At 35.6% G+C, this 16,651-nt stretch overlaps 1 protein-coding gene across 2 annotated transcripts; it reads right to left on the bottom strand.

Moving 5' to 3' along the window:
• Positions 1 to 4,030: 4,030 nt before the first annotated feature.
• Positions 4,031 to 15,632, bottom strand: LOC135744018 (spindlin-W). 2 transcript variants are annotated; one of them, XM_065261941.1, is made up of 5 exons: positions 15,519 to 15,632; positions 14,736 to 14,777; positions 11,071 to 11,318; positions 9,244 to 9,477; positions 4,031 to 6,540 (listed from the first exon to the last, which is right to left on the bottom strand). In XM_065261941.1, exons 2-5 carry the CDS (start codon positions 14,753 to 14,755, stop codon positions 6,335 to 6,337), a joined length of 708 nt encoding a protein of 235 aa, XP_065118013.1. In that variant the 5' UTR covers positions 14,756 to 14,777; positions 15,519 to 15,632; the 3' UTR covers positions 4,031 to 6,334. The 2 variants fall into 2 exon arrangements, with proteins under 2 accessions (XP_065118013.1, XP_065118014.1); XM_065261942.2 differs by lacking the exon at positions 15,519 to 15,632 and adding an exon at positions 14,897 to 14,992.
• Between the last annotated feature and the right edge of the window lie 1,019 nt (positions 15,633 to 16,651).

Below are 16,651 nucleotides of genomic sequence, written 5' to 3'. Positions count from 1 at the left end.
ATATTTAGTTATATTTTCCCCAATGCATAAAAACCTTGTAAAATTATTTAAATTAACAGTAAAATTATTTAAAATAACCTTTTTTTAAATAAAAATATAGAATAATCAGAAGTAGCAGTAATTTTTTTTTTATTGCTTTATTGGCTTTCATTAAAAATACATCTGATTTTGTTTGTAATTTATTTTGGATTTATTTCTTTGTATCTGTATTTCTCCTTTCTATTGAACAATGGAAATGCCACACGCTATGTAGAAACGTGAACTATAATAGCATTACTGATTTGATTTTCTGAGTTTATTCTTAGCAATATCACACTTGGCAAAGAACTATTGTGGACGTGATTGGGTCACCATGGCAACTGAGTTGCACTTGTGATGATAAAGGTACCCTCAGTGTTGTGAGATCTGCAATTCATTGTATTGTCCACTAGAGGTGTTAAAGATACATTTGTTGTATGCAAGAAGTATGATAATGTAAGATGGGAAAAACTGGTTTATTCCAACATGTGAATGTTTTTTAAGATGTACATTTGAAATACCTTCACTCTTATTGGCTGCATTCTTGCCCTGGAAAATCTAAATAAATGAAAATTAACACTTTAAATATCTTCCAGGTCTTCTTTTTTCTAACTAAGCTATTAAAAAATGTATTATTACTCCTTATATTGTTTTAACTGTTGACCAAAAAAAAAACAATATAATTTTCCATCCTAATATTTTCTTATAATGTTTAAATATCAAACAACAGCTTCTTGTTTTTATTAAACATAATGTGGTATCCTAACTTGACTTGACTAATACTGTCATATACTGTTTAACTCTTGAAACTCTTGTGGCTTGAAATTACACTTTATTTTTTAACCTACATTCTACACAGGACAGATTCAGCTTTTTCATCTCTGAAAATCATAGGAAATATGAAGTACATTAGTTCTTGCTGGGATTGAAGTCTGATAGCTGAAAGTCTGTAATAAAAGGAAACCAGTCTCTAAACAGACAGGTGAAATAGTGGAAGCAGGGCTAGAAAGTTTTTTTCTGGCATGTGGCTCCGACTTTGAAGAAGTTGAGGACTACTTCACTGTCATTGTGCTAAACCCTCTGTAGAGCATTTGAGAAAGATAAGAACATTTATATTTTAGCCAAAAGACAATGAAAATATGAATCATAAATTTCCTTAATATTATTATATTACTCATCTTTTAGACTACATTGAAATTACATGTATACCCTAAATTGTCCTATAATAATTCTCATTAATCTCAATAAAATAGTTTCTAATATCTTTTTTATTTTAGGGTAAAATTTGATGTGTAAAATATTAAAATATCAATATTTATACATTTTATGAGTCATCTGTTGCAATGTGCATGCGAGTTATGCTTAATTATAAATTATACTGTTCATAAAGATAGATCACCAAGGCAACAGGAGAGTTGTGTCTAGAAACCATTGCAGATGAATTCAAAAAGTACATTTCTAAAACATTTTGTGATGCACACAATATAAACATCAGATTGCATTAGGTCAGTACTCTCTGAAAATGGCTGGGTTATTTTCGACCCATAATGGGTAAATATTGGGCAGAACACGTGCTGGGTTAAAAATGTACCCAATGCTGCGTATTTTAACCCAACTCCTGGGTTTTTATACCCCATGGTTGCATAACAACAACCCGACATTGGGTTATTTTTGACCCAGCATGGGGTAATTTTTAACACAGCATGTGTACTGTCTTTGTAACAACAGGGTACCTCTACAGTACATACCTGTAGGTATAAGGGAACAATATGTTACGTTTGGGGTAATAAGGGGGTAAGAATATAAAGAATTATAAATTATTTATACTCTAATTATTTTATAACAACAGGGTACCTATTGTAATATTACATGGTATGTATGACTTTGTCAAGTCTAATACACAGAACAAGGCGGTAACAAGGGCCACTTTAATTTACAGCCCGCAAAGGTAAGGTACATTCACAGAACAAGCAGGTAATGAGCACCACTTTAATTTACAGCCCGCAAATATAAGTTACCTGGTACATACACAGAACAAGCGGGTAATAAGCACCACTTTAATTTACAGCCCGCAAAGGTAAGAGTTACCTAGTAACTATACATATACAGATCAAAGTTGCTATTATTTTTATTTTACTTGCCTTAAAACACAGATGATCAAATTAAAGCAGCTGCATCGACTGTATACAATACACTTTCATTAGGTAAGTAGCAAATTAAAAACAAAACAAAAAAATATACCATATTACCCATAGACGTAAGTCATACATACCACGTAATATTAAATAGGTACCCTGTAGTTATGAAATACTTGGAGAATAAATCATTTATAATTTTCCATATATTCTTACCCCCTTATTACCCCAAATTTAAAATATTTTTCCCTTATACCCACAAGTACGTACTGTAAAGGTACTCTGTTGTTACAAATAGGTACGCTGTAAATTCGGTTTAATTACGCGGTACATTGCGGGTCGTAATATACAGTAAAGTGTTACCCTCATCTCTAGTCAAGATAAATAGTAGTAAGTTGAAAAGTCTGAGTTGATAATCATTTGTATCTTTTTTTTAGTTATTAACAAACTTCACTGTAAAAAAAATATTTTCTGCCTTAAATTTCATCATTTCAATTTACTATTATTTATGTTGACTAGAGATGAATTGTTATAACTACAGATGAGTTGCTATAACTTATAAAATATAGTTGTAAAAAGTCAACATCATTTTATAAGATATAGCAACTCATCTCTTGTTAAGATAAATAATAGTACACTGTAAAAATGTTGGTGTAAATATGCAGCTGGTTGCCAGTAACTTACTGTAGAAGATAAAGACTGAAAATGTTTCATGTTCATTTAACTATGAACAAACTGTTGCCAGTAAATAACAAATATAAAATCTACAGTAAGTTATTGGCAGCTAGTTGCCAGTAATACTGTAATTTATACAGATTTTTTTACAGTGATAATAACTAATGAACTTTATTGTAAAGTGTTACCTTTTATTTTATAGATTAAATATTGCAATAGAACAATATCTAAGCATTTTTTTATATACTTTTAAAATACATTATGCATGTGCCCATCACTATTGTTTTTTATATATACACAGCAAATATAATAACATTTGCTATTTAAACAACGTGGCGCTAAACCTGCCAATGATAATTGCGCCAGGTTCAAACTAGCAAAAGACACTTGTGGCGCACACAGTGTTGGGGGTAACGCATTTCAAGTAACGTGCATTACATAATATTATTACTTTTCTGAAGTAACGAGTAAAGTAATGCATTACTTTATAAATGTACACATTAATATTTGAGTAACTTTTTTTAAAAGTAATGCAAGTTACTTTTCAGTTTAATTAATTTGATAAAAAAAATAATGTACTGAATTAAACTGAACTTAGTAACGTAGAATTATGCACTCTATGTGTGCGCACCTGAGCAGGACTCAGAGTCAGAAATTGAGATGGCAGGCCAGAGATTGACATTTTTGTGAAGAAATATGCAATTTATGAATGCAGAACTTCATAACGAGCCGACATTTGAAGTGCGTGACATATTTTCTTGTAAATGAGCATTTTTTTTTGAGAGAGAGAGAGAGAGAGAGAGAGAGAGAGAGAGAGAGAGAGAGAGAGAGAGAGAGAGAGAGAGAGAGAGATTGACACCACAATTGAGTTTCAATAAAAAAACACCATCATTGCGATCAGTGTTTGCATTTCATCAGCTCATCAAAATGGCACATCTACAAAGTGGCAATTTTAACATGTTATAATAAATTATCTGTGGGGTATTACAAGCTAAAACTTCACATACGTACTCTAGGGACACAAAAGACTTATTTTACATCTTTTAAAAAATCTCATAATATGACCCCTTTAATATCATTATCTAATTTTTGACGGAAGTGGTGTTTGAAGGCTTTTGCATCTGAGGTCCTCTGCATCTGAAGTCCTCATTTATAAAAATATAAAACAATTAGACTTTGTTTACAATGACAACAAGGTTCAGTGCAAAAAATATCTCTTTTTAATTATGATGACATCATTACACAAACGGACGAAGCTACTGATAAAGTAACTTAAATTTTCAAAAGAAAAGATAAATACAACCAAAGGATTCGGCGGAAACTTGCGGACTGCACAATTAAACACCGCTACAAAGAAGAAAGAGAGAGAATTACTTGTACACGGACAGAAGAAAAAAACAGCAAAAGCTTGAGAATCATGAAACCAACTTTTAACAGCTTAAAGTCAAACCATTTGAAATATAGTACAAATGTGATGAAACAAAATACAGAATTTCAGTCTGCTCAATATACTGGCACAGAAAAAGCTAAAACTATGCCCACAGCTGAAAGTTTGACAATTCATATTTAGATAATGTGATTTATTTTCCCCCATTACCTACACTGAGCTATCCAAATTAACAACCAGAGCTTACAATCGTCTGATCTTTTGAGAACTTTTCTCAAAATAAATGACACGTGCTGTGTATTTCAAATATCAAAGTAGAAAACTACACAATAAACCAATGAGGACTCGGTGGCGCACTACTGAAGAGATTCAAAAACCTTCAGTCTGTCTGAGACTGAGCCACATGCAAATGATAGCAGAAAAAATACACATCCCTTCAGAGAACACTGCTTTGCATTACATTTACATAAATCCCTTCATGTGCAGGTCAATAACAAAATCATTTTGGTGATGAAATTTATTGGCCACCAAAAAACTACAAACTATTAAGAATATGGTATTTATAACAAATACAGAACACAGAATTAAATGCCTTTAATTTGGCATTTAAGAGTCTGCAAGGTCAAATCATTTCAATTTACAATGTTTTGAGCCTCATATGTTTATTTTTTTCATTTTGGTGATGCTAATCAGGTAAGACACTTCATATGGTTTCTTTTCTTATGCAACTCACATTTGCAGTGTTTTTAATGTTTCTGTGAGACAGGTGGGAGCTACTGTACACTCAACAGCTTAAAGTGCAAATGCTACAAGCAAAAAAAGACCCACATCAGCTACACAAACAGATGGCCAATTACAACACGTATATGTGCATTATTTACATACAAAATGTGAATGTCATGTGAAACAGATTTGCTGTTTTATCACTTTCAAAAAGCTACACCAACATAAAGCTCAATCTCACACCGACACCTGTGCACAAGTGAAACCCGTCAGACGTCAAGAAAATGAAATGGTAAAATGTTTTAGAGCTGTGCTCGGGTCGGCTATGATGGTTAAATCTCTTTACAAGCTTTAAGAACATAAACATACACAGGCGTCATTCATGAACTGCCTTTAATTCACAGTAAGGCAAAGTAGTTTTAAGGAAATCAAACTGGTTTATCCAGCCTGCTGGATTGGACTAAACTGAGTATTAAACTGCTGTCACAGAACTGGGCTACATGCATTGAACGTTGATGATTTAACCATCTAAGTGATTGTTGTTAGTATTATTAAATGAACATATATTCATACTGTTGTGTGTATTATCTCACGAAACGGCATTAGTCTTTTTACAACAGTAAATAAAAATCTAAGCAAAAAAAAATCCTTTGGCGATATGCATGACATAAGTGCGCATCTGCTTTTTCACACAGGTGAACAGACAAATCTTTCTTGGATTGTTACAGTGCTACAAATAGGGCCTGATGATGTCACCCAACTTACCTAGACACAGGTAAAGGCATAGTTAAAGGTACATATACTCCACCTCTGGACTAAGATGTAAGCTACATCTTTCACAGAACATACCTACCATTTTAAGCAAGCCGATTGTTTTTTTTTTATTCGGCACCTAAAGCCGACAATAAGTCCCAATAAGCATTTGTACAGCAATTGTTTATAAGCTTTTTATATAATAAATAGGTTTTAACTGTGTCAGTTACTTAAAATCTTAGATGAAGCCCTCCTCCTTTTCTTTTAATATTAACTGTCTCGCTCACGTATGCATTGCTGAAATGCAAAACTATTTACAATTCAAAAGAAGCAATTTGGACTTCACGAGCGCACGTTCATATACAAATCTCAAATGAGACTGACCTTTGCCGTGGCATTAAAGCTAAATAAAAAGTACCCCGGCGTAAGTACATCAAAATGACCTGTTTAACGGGCATATAAACATTAAAGTGTCTTCCTAACCTGTCAATAACAACATCAACACAAATGAACAAACCCTGAACGTTTCATACCTCCGCCAGCCCTTCACAGCAAGGCAAACTGTATGAGAAGGTACAATGCGATGATACTTAAGCTATGAAAAGGTCAGACAGTGGGACTGTTTTGTTTTCGTCTGTTTCGTTTAGGTGGTCTTCACCAGGTCATACACGTGGATGTGGAAATCATCGTCATATTTGATGTAATAAACGGACGGCTTAGCGGGAACTTGATAGATGACCAGGCCAGTTCTCTTCACCCCTTTATCAGTGACGTACTCCACCTGCTTACCCACAAGGCTCTCGGTTTCCTCTCCGGGCTTTCGGTCTGCCGGGAGCAGGTGTTTATTCTCTGCGGAAGAAACAAGGAAATTCAATTATTTTACAATCGCATACTTACAGCCAATGCATCATAATTTAAAGGACTTCTTTTGTCTTAAAAAAAATGCAGTCTTTTACCCATACAGCAATGTTAAAAACTTGTTGATTTGTCAATGTTAATCCCACTGAATTAATATCGGGCTTGCACCCTCAATTAAAGGGACAGTAAGTAGGATTTACCCCATCTAGTGGTGGAATTGTATTTTGCATTCAAAACGGACAGTGCTCTCTTGCGCCTCGCTTTTCCAAATGCGTGTTGCAACTACTGTAGCCGTTATGAAATCAATGATCTCCTTGTCCGTTGCAGCTGGTTCACGTGTTCTGAATGAAACCTGTTGTGGAAATGCGTTGGTAGGCTAGTGCTTTTTGTCCCTCTCTGCTATTATAGTTTATCAATACGGCGAAACGACATGGAAGGAGAAATTCTAAGTTTACAAAGAAAAGTCAGATCACTGGCAGAGGTCATTTGACACCAACAAGGACAAATTTATGAATAAAGACATTGATTTTGACTAATAAAACACTTAAAATCCTACTTACAGTCCCTTTAATATAAAAAAATATAGAAGTTTTAAGAAAACATCATTATGGTGATCAGTGTTTGTTTTAGTTAAGCCCTTGACTTTCACTAAGTTAAATCTTTCTTTTCTCAGTATTTGTATGTGTTTATGTAGAAATACATGTGCATTGGAAAAGAAAGATGTGTTTCAAAGTTAAGTTGAAATTGGTTGCTTTTTGAGAAGATGTCAAGATGATATTCAATTAAGCTGCTTTACATGATGATGTTGATGTTAAACAGAAAAAAATACTGACACATTCAGACATCATCACTCATTCTACAAATCTCAACAATTGTGACAATCATCAAATTAATTCAGTTAAAACAATCAACTGCAATGCATGCTGGGAGTCATGGATTAGATTAGTATGTACCCAGCATGCATTGCAGCATGAAGCTTTCTTTTGTTAAATGTCACCACTGATGAGCTTCATAGACTGATTTATGATGTCAGAGATTGATTCAGTAGTTTAACCTTCTAAGTATGTTTTACCAATCTGAAAAAACAGACCTGACACTGCTTCCAACTAGCACTGTAATATTACCCATTTTTTACACATCATTAACACCGCATGCACACAGAAATATGATTTGGGTAAATCTACAATTAAATAACTTGATCACATTAGATTTAAGTGTAGATTACATGTATTTTAAAACACTGCTTCAACAGCCAAAGAAAACTTAACATTAAAGCACAAGAGTCAGGGGCCCAAGTTAACTAAAGCAAACACTGATCGCCACAATGATGTTAAATTAATTTAAATTTCAATGGTTGCTTGCTATCTTTGTAGCCACCTCAAAATATGTTGCTTTTCAAAAAGTGTACTATTACATTTCCACAACTGAATGTGAGTTTTTCAAGATGGGGACAATAAAACACAATATGGGAGGAAACCCAAGCAAGAATATCATAGAAACTCAAAAAGGTTTATCTTGCATTTAATTATTTTCTAGTAAAGTGGGTTTAATTAAATTCATCTCAAGGCCATAAACACAACATTTTGGGGGACCAAAACATTCAAGGCTATATGTTTGTATATTAAAAATATAGTATATTAAAATTAAGTTTCTGATTATTGGGGGGGGCATATAATCAGAATATTATATATTACATTATATTACATGTTCCCCCTTAATGTCTATTGTGTTTACAGCCATGTATACAATTTATCTTGGATTCTGTGATAAGACTAAGGGCAAGATTTACTAAACGGGAACGCGATTCCAAAAATTTGAGTGGGAGTTTCTTGCAGTTTTTTACTTCAATGGGAGTGAATATTTCTACGGGTGATTTACTGACAAGGACCATATTAAAGAACACAGGTGCAACATATCATTTCCGTAATGACCAACATAAATTTATTTAAGACATGCTTTTTGGGCGTTTAATACTGGACCAAATACCAGTAAACAGACTTTTTAGCTGATCCAAAAAAATATCTGATCCGTGCCTTAAAACCGTAATGCAATTCGTATTACCACACAGCCCCTCAAAGACAATTCATAACATAAAACAATTTCAACTTAGAATTTGAATTAAACAAAATGTATTAAGTTATACGATGGGAACCACTAATTAACACTAGAAATCTTGGGTCCAAAAACACCAACGTGTCTGCAGCCCTGCATGCACCAGTCAGACAGAAAGAAAAGGTGGTGGCCATCATTCGATTTGGCCAGCTTCTCCATTTTTTTATTTGTTATCTGACTACGACACCAAGGTAAGTGCTAAAATGTGCATTTAAAATTTATTGACAGGTCTGGATAAATGGAAATTAGCACGCGGGACAGTTCGGGTCTGCTCGGCAAATTACCCCAAACCCGAGTTCGCTAATATATTATACCCAACCAACCCGTGTCTGAGTCACACATGAAACTTTTAGACCCAAACCCGCTTGGTTCTCCGGTCGGACCCGTAAATGGGTTGTATTTAACGGAAACATTTTATCTTAAGCGGCCTAAAGATTTTAATTAATGCCCTGTAAGCGAAACAACCAGTTGAAGTTACCATTGTAATACTAAGGCCAAAATTCATCAATGCAGAATGATCAATAATGCCTCCAAGTGAAATGATCTTCAAAAAGATTTAGTACTTAATCATCGCTCATTTACCTGCTTCAGGTAAGATCCGCAGATCTCCGTCTTTGTAGTCGTCCCAGAGCTGATACATGTAGAGTACTGGGTCTTTCTCATAGGTGATATAATACCAGTTAGTCATGATGGGAGCGCGAGACAACACCATCCCCCTCCACTCGTTTTTCTCGCCGTCTTCCTTTTCAAACAGATGCTCCACCGCTTTTCCCACCAGCTCTTCTGCGTCGTGTGGAACCTTGATCTTGTTGTTCACTTGAAGGGTAATCGAAATGTATCAAATTAAAATGTAATCACATTAAAATGGGTTTCAAAGCAATAAGATACAAGAAGAGTGAATGTTACGGTGATATTAGTAATACTCATACATACTATATTCATAATATAGCCTGGAATGTAATACTACTTTATGCATTATTTATTAGAAATGACTCTTGCTAATTTCAAATACTCCATCCTAAACTATTTTTAAAAACTGCCATGCTTTGTTGTTTTCCAGTCCTTCCAGAAAAACTTGGTTTTTGTGATTGTTGCGGGCAAAAATCCTTGATCTTGTGGCAGGTTTTCTTAAAAAATGTGATGGAATATGCAGGATATTTATGCAATTTTATGCAATGAAATTGCGGGAACTTGCAATGAAATTGCGGGAACTTGCAAAAACTGCGGGAACTTGCAATAACTTTTTGCTGCTTTTGCAGCTTTTCAATGATGTTCACGTCACATAATCACATTACTTCATAACCATGGCAACAGGGGACATGGCTGCGCTTGTGTGAAGTAAATGCAACATTTTTCAACTTTCTGCTATATATAAGATACGTGTGATTTTTGGTACGAAAATGCGGGGATTATGAAATCATGCAAGCCCCGCATATTTTACGCACGTAAATCTGCAATTTATGCTGAGAAAGTGCGACGTATTTGAGAAAATGCGGCCCCCCGCATAAACATGCAGACTTTGGCTGATTATGCGTTAAATCATGCGCTTCCATAATCACCTTTTTTTGGAGGGACTGGTTTTTAGAAGACTCCGGGCCGGATCCGCACAGCAGCTCTGGTGCGGATCTGGCCCGGAGTCATCAGCTGTCTTGGTTGCTTTTCTGTGTTTTTTTGTTTTTGTTTCTATTTTATCTTAAGCCGCTTTGGTATGATATAAAATATTTAAAAGTGCCATAGAAATATAAGTAAATTGAAATGAATGAAGTTTGGGAAAAAAGAATGGGCTTTTAGGCGAGGGAGTCAGTGCCCCGCTAACTTGCGTGTTAGCCTACAAAAATACATCATCCCAGTGGCACTATATTGAGGACCAGATGTGTGCATATCCTCATACAGGAAAAAATTTAATAACACTGCAAAATGAGGCAATATCTGCAGTAAACTTTTTCATTTTTAACAAACCCTCTGTGGCTAACCAAGTTTTTCAATGGATTCAATCTAGCTCGTGAAAGAAATTATACTCGACATGATGGGATTTTATAACCATATTTGAAGCTTTGAACCTAAGAGCAACGTAGTGAACATGCAAGATTTAGCTGTAAACAATTAAAAAAGATTTGCACCAATTTCCCAATAAAAAAAATCAAATGAGATTAAGTATCACAAGTTTGATAACAATATATATCTTAATAATGATATGTATCATTACCACTACACAAAAAGTCTAAAACCATGAAAAAATATATGCTAGTATCCTCAGTACCACAGCATGTTTACTAGTTACTTGTAAGCAAAATAATGTTTATGTACTATAGTGTAAACACTACAGTATGAGAGCTCATCCCTGCACATGTGCGATTTCCTGTCGTTGCTTTGTTTCCTGTATGCAGAGTGACAGAGTTTCCTACTCACCCACTTTTTCAGTGAGGACCTGCAGGTTCGAGACCCTGTCGTCCTTAAAGAGCTCGATGCCATAGACGCAATCGAACCCGTCGTACTTGACCATGAATAAGGAAGAGTTGACGGTGAGTCGGTCCAGAACGGTGCCCTTCCACTTGGTCAAGGCTCCCTTCTCTCTCCAGCTGTGCTGAATTCGTCGACCCAGCAGGTTGTTGGGATCTGGAGTGAGACTGTCACTCAGCTCTCCACTGCTGCGTTTCCTATTAAGCGGACCAGATTTAATCAATGATCATTTTCCGTCTCAAATCATGATATATTATTTTATGGATTTTGTGCAGCATATTCTCTCCAGTATGCCATCGAATGAATCAAGAGTACCATATTATGGCTATATGCAAGGAATGACTTCCACCTTACTATAAATGATAAATGAGGCCCTCTTTGATCCAAAGATGAAACATAAATTGTGATTAAGAAGACAATGCAACATGTACAGTACTTGCAATCCATTGCAAATTGTATTCAAGTTAACCAAAAGCTCAGCAGAGTGCATCTTAGTTCAATCATTCACACATCACTGGAGTGAAACCGTCACTAAACATTTCTACTGTTAAAACCAAGGGGCAACCTTTCAGTCTCTATTGTGAAGCCAACACGGAAGTGACTTAAACTGCAATTCATCGACTGGCCCCTAGAGTCTGGCTCCAAAAGGGAGTCAATTCCCATGGACCTCCATGTTAAAATGCCCAACTTTACAGCAGAAAGTAATTATGTTTACAGCCTGGTACAAAAAAATAATAATTTTGGTCTATATAGCTAATTTTGCCCTTCATGACAACTGTAAGGGGTTAATTATTTTGAAACTCATCCGTTTGAAGTGCACCTATTCATTGCTAAAAAAAAACAATGTTATTTTGTGTATTTTGTATAAAACAATCTGTTTGTGCGGTTTACGGTTAAAAAACACATTATTTTCCACATACCGTACTTTTTTGTAGCTCCTGATTTCACTCTCTTCCTGAAACGCACTGATTTGGTAGAAAACTCATCGATTTGAAAAGCGCTGTGTCCCTGATTGGCCAGCTAATCTGTAAATTGTGACGTCAGCCGGAAATGTTACGCTCCTTAATGTGTTTGAAAGATTCGCTCACAATGCAATGCTGACAGGACTCAGGAGTTAACTTAGAGGCTCTTTTTATTTTGCTTGTGATACTCGATCAATCCTCATATCCCAAGAATCAATATGTTTGGCATTTCGATATTCAAGTCAATAAAAACTAGATTACTTTATTTTCAATATCTAAACATCTACATTAGAGATGTTCATATTGATCGGTTAACTAAAGGTAAGGATTTATGACTTTATGATTATTTATGATTAATATTATCAGTTAAAAGAAAAAAAATTGTTAGAGCATGGTGCGTGTTGACACGTGCCTACAGACATTTTACCACTTTTTTTATCCTTAATTTGTGAATGGCTTGTAAATGATGTGAATTATTGCTGCCCTGAGGTCTGGTAAAGTAATAATTTGTTTGAGAAATCATTTGTCCGTGCTTGAATATGGTTTGGAAGCTGCACGAAGACGTGTGCGGTCCGTCTAGTACACATTTGGACAGACAATCGCTGATCGCCCCGTACTAGTAGACCCTGACCTTTTCAAACAAACAGAGAAAGAAGACACAAAAGCAACACTTTCTGAAATGTGTCCTGCTTTAGAAATGGCCAATGTAGTAGATCCGCCCTATTTGGATATTAATCCTCTGGACTGATCGCGTGCTCTTTGATAATGTAATGTAGCGTAAAAATGGGATAATGTATGAATCCTGGTTCTGTTGTGGCTGCTGTTTGCACGTTCAAATTGAATTAAATGTTTGTATTGTTTTTACCGGGTCACAGATAACCGTCAACTGTATTTTAAGAGTTGGATTTAATATTAAAATCTTATCTGTATTTTATTGGGGTCTAGTGGTTAGAAAGTCGGGCTTGTAACACGAGAGTTGCTGGTTCGAGTCTCATGGCCGGCAGGTTGCTACTGTGATGCCCTTGAGTAAGGCAGCTTAAGCGCCGGGGTAGTTGCCTACTACTCTGTGTGTGTGTGTGTGTGTGTGTGTGTGTGTTCACTATTCACTGAATGGGTTAAATGCAGAGGTCACATTTAAAGTATGGGTTACTTTCACTTATCAGTTAACGATAAATGTTTGGTTAACAAGCTGCGGTCAGGAAAATTAACATACACAAAGCATAACAACACTGCTCTATTGATACTAATATAATAATTATTATCAGTTAACTTATTAATAATTGATATTCACATAATAGTGTAGGTCACTACTGATTTCCACCTAGGGTTAGTTATTATTCGAATTTTATCGAATCCAAATTCCGATTCTACTTGTTTCGATTCCAATGTTGTAAAACAAAATGTCACTAGATACCAAACCATACGTGACCATGGACCACAAAACCAGTCATACGGGTAATTAAAAAAAATTAATATTTATAGATCATCAGAAAGTTGAATAAATAAGCATTTCGTTGATATTTAACTTTTAAAAAAAATCTGAAATCGCCTTCAAAGTTGTCAAGAACAGAAAAAAGATAGAAAAATATTGAACTCTGTATTAGTAAGCCAGGTGTTGGTGGAAAGAATGGGTTTTTAATTGATTCTTAAAGATGGCTACAGAATCAGAACATCTTGCATCAACAGGCAGATCATTACACAGATGTGGGACAGATCCAGAGAAGGTACGCGAAAGTGATTTGTTTCCGTTTTGGGATGGCACCACAAGACGTTGCTTGTTGGAAGAGCGCATGGATCTAGAGGATACAACCAATGGTGAGGCTTAACCACAAAGAAAGGGTGACGCGGGAGCCAGGAAGTATATCGCTATCTGAAATATTGCCAAAGACGCAGCGTCTCGTTCCTTTCTCAGGGAACAACAGTTACATATGTAACCCGAGACGTTTTCATGTGTCAAACATAACTATGCAAAAAAGCATTTTGGTATGAATCAACATTCGCATACAGAAGATATAAGTATTTAAAGCAAACAGTTTAACATGTGTGCTTAAAAAGTCTAGAATTTTTATGATATTATCCTACACTACACAGAGAATAATATAGATTTTTTCCATAAAACTTCTTGCATAAAATAGGTTCAAGCACTTTCAATCACTTGTAACTATGTATGTAGATTTTCAAAAACTTCTCAGGGCCTTGAATTTTTCCCCCCAGATTTAAAAACTTTCAAGGACCCGTGGGAACCCTGTATATCAATCGGCAGAGCATTGCTTAAGCAACTCCGAGGTTTTGGATTCAATTCGCAGAGATAACACATACGGATAAAAATGCCCTTGAACGCTGTGCAAGCACATTTGGAAGTGTCTGGCAAATACACGACGGTAAAAGCATATGCCGTGGTACTGTCATTTAAAAGCAACTAACACTGCACCACAGTAAGAGAGATTAAAGCAAAAACGTCCATATAGACATTGAAGAAGATAGCATTGCTTTAGCAGCTCAAAAGTTATGGGTCCGATCCCTGCGAACATTTATACTTAAAATATATATCTTGAATGCACTGTTGCATGGATAAAAAGCATCGGCCAATCCATAAAAGTTGGAAGCCAAACTGCATCACCGTAAAACATGTTTACTTGAAATTTGACCTACCTGCCCCTTTTCTTGGACATGTTTCCAAAACCTCAAACAAGTCTACAAGAGGAAGAAGAGAAATAAGAAAATAAGATAATAGGAATAACAATACACACTAAAATACATTTTACTTTCATTTCAGCAGAAAGAAACTGATGGAGTGTCAACATATGGCTCACCACATAATTTGGACAGCTCCTGTCATGTTTTAAGTTTAAATGCTATGAGATTTTAAGTTTTGTTGTAACAAATGATCCATTGATTATATCAACAGCATTGTTGCATATGAAACGACACGTTGTCTGTTGTTATTTTGTAGCATTGCACACATTAATCTTGTCTGTGATTGGTCAATGACTCCTTTGCCGGATGTCAACAGCGCCCATATTGCATAATTACATTAAATCTCTGGCGTATGTTCATGTGTTTGTGAATGATAATGATGCAAAAGTTTGCGTTAAATCCTCCCAGAACACACTGCGGCAAATTAAAGGCCGTTCAATTGTTGTCATTTATCCGTCAACTTGCTTATTTCTGCTGAACTCAAGCTCATATATCTAACCTTCACATCACAAATAACCTCCCAGAAATCGCTAATGAAGATAAATGTGCATTTACGACATGAAACCGGATCGTTTAGCTGCTTCACTTGAAAACAACCAACGCTGCTATAAACACGGAGTCTTTCACATATGCGCAACCGGCGAAATCGGCTTTACTGTCGTTTTCCCTCACCCAAATGCAAATTAGATTCATGTGCGAGTGTGTTTTTGTCAGAAATTGTTATGAAAGTGGGATTACCTGGCCTCTATTTTCATTTCTATGATGGACTTCCCTCTGCAGAGATACTCGTGTATATCGCTCGTCCAGACGTCATCTGAAAACCAGGCACGGAGAGGTTAAACGACAACTCCCAGAATGCCTTGCCCCAGGGAGTCCAGTAAATGCTTTACAGAGCATTCAGGGAAATGTAGTTTTCGGGGTTGTGAACTTGAAAAGGGGCGTACACGCATTCTTCCTGCGCCTAATTTTTAGCATTGTGTACATTCGAGACTAAAAGCTAGTTATGCTAGGAATAATCAACAGACACCTTAATAAAAAAATGATCAGATCCTAGTTATCTATGAATATTTTGTCTTTAGCATATGGATTGCCAATTTTACGAGACGATTAATATTTACTTCTTTTAGTTACGCTTCACTACATTTCCCAAGATGCAAAGGGTTTTTCATATTCCTCTTTTGAGGCCTCTTAGAAGCCAGTAGGATCGACTTCATGCAACGCCGTAAGAACCAAGAAGCGGATGACGTCAATGTACCGCGAGAGCGATACGAAATCTTTCGTAGGAATCTGTTTTCGAATCGCTCTCGCGGTACTGTGATGTCATCCGCGCGCCTGTCGGGGTGTGTGTTAATAAACCTTAGAGGGCTAAAGTAAATAAAGTAAATACTTCAAGATACTAATATTTTAAAATAAGTGAACACATACACAAAGATTAAAAAGTATTGCGTAGTCTAACTATGGTGCACGGTTGGGTAACAACAAACCAGCATTGGGTACTTTTTTAACCCAGCGATGTGTGCTGCCCAATATTTACCTCATCATGGGTTAAAAACAATCCAGTATTTTTTAGAATGTACAAAATCCTTTGTTTCATATTTTCACATACACTGCATTCACTAATTCACCACAAGAGGGCTCAAGTGATCTATTTTTAGAACATGACTGTCAACAATTCTAAGAAAGTAATCAATACTTCAGATGTTTTTCTAAGATGTTTTTACAGGATTTGTAGGAATAAACAGATGTATTACCACCCACGGGTTTAGTGGGACTAAATGGATCAACAACATTTAATAGAGAACACATAAAACATTGTGAGTAACAACTAGACAGTGTTAATCCTCCAAAAACTGTAAAATAAAACACATTGA

The sequence above is a fragment of the Paramisgurnus dabryanus genome, chromosome 6 (genome assembly GCF_030506205.2).
Source record: "Paramisgurnus dabryanus chromosome 6, PD_genome_1.1, whole genome shotgun sequence".
Lineage (NCBI taxonomy): Eukaryota > Metazoa > Chordata > Actinopteri > Cypriniformes > Cobitidae > Paramisgurnus > Paramisgurnus dabryanus.
Note: the sequence above shows the minus strand (reverse complement) of the source record. Positions and strands in the feature narration are given on the sequence as shown.

Bases quoted from the DNA above. Each gene is read 5' to 3' on its own strand.
- LOC135744018 (XM_065261941.1), bottom strand. From the start codon at position 14,755: ATGTCCAAGAAAAGGGGCAG. The intron at 11,319-14,735 runs GTAGGTCAAATT...TCCGCTTAATAG, and splicing joins ATGTCCAAGAAAAGGGGCAG to GAAACGCAGCAGTGGAGAGC. The intron at 9,478-11,070 runs GTGAGTAGGAAA...TTACCCTTCAAG, and splicing joins GGTCCTCACTGAAAAAGTGG to TGAACAACAAGATCAAGGTT.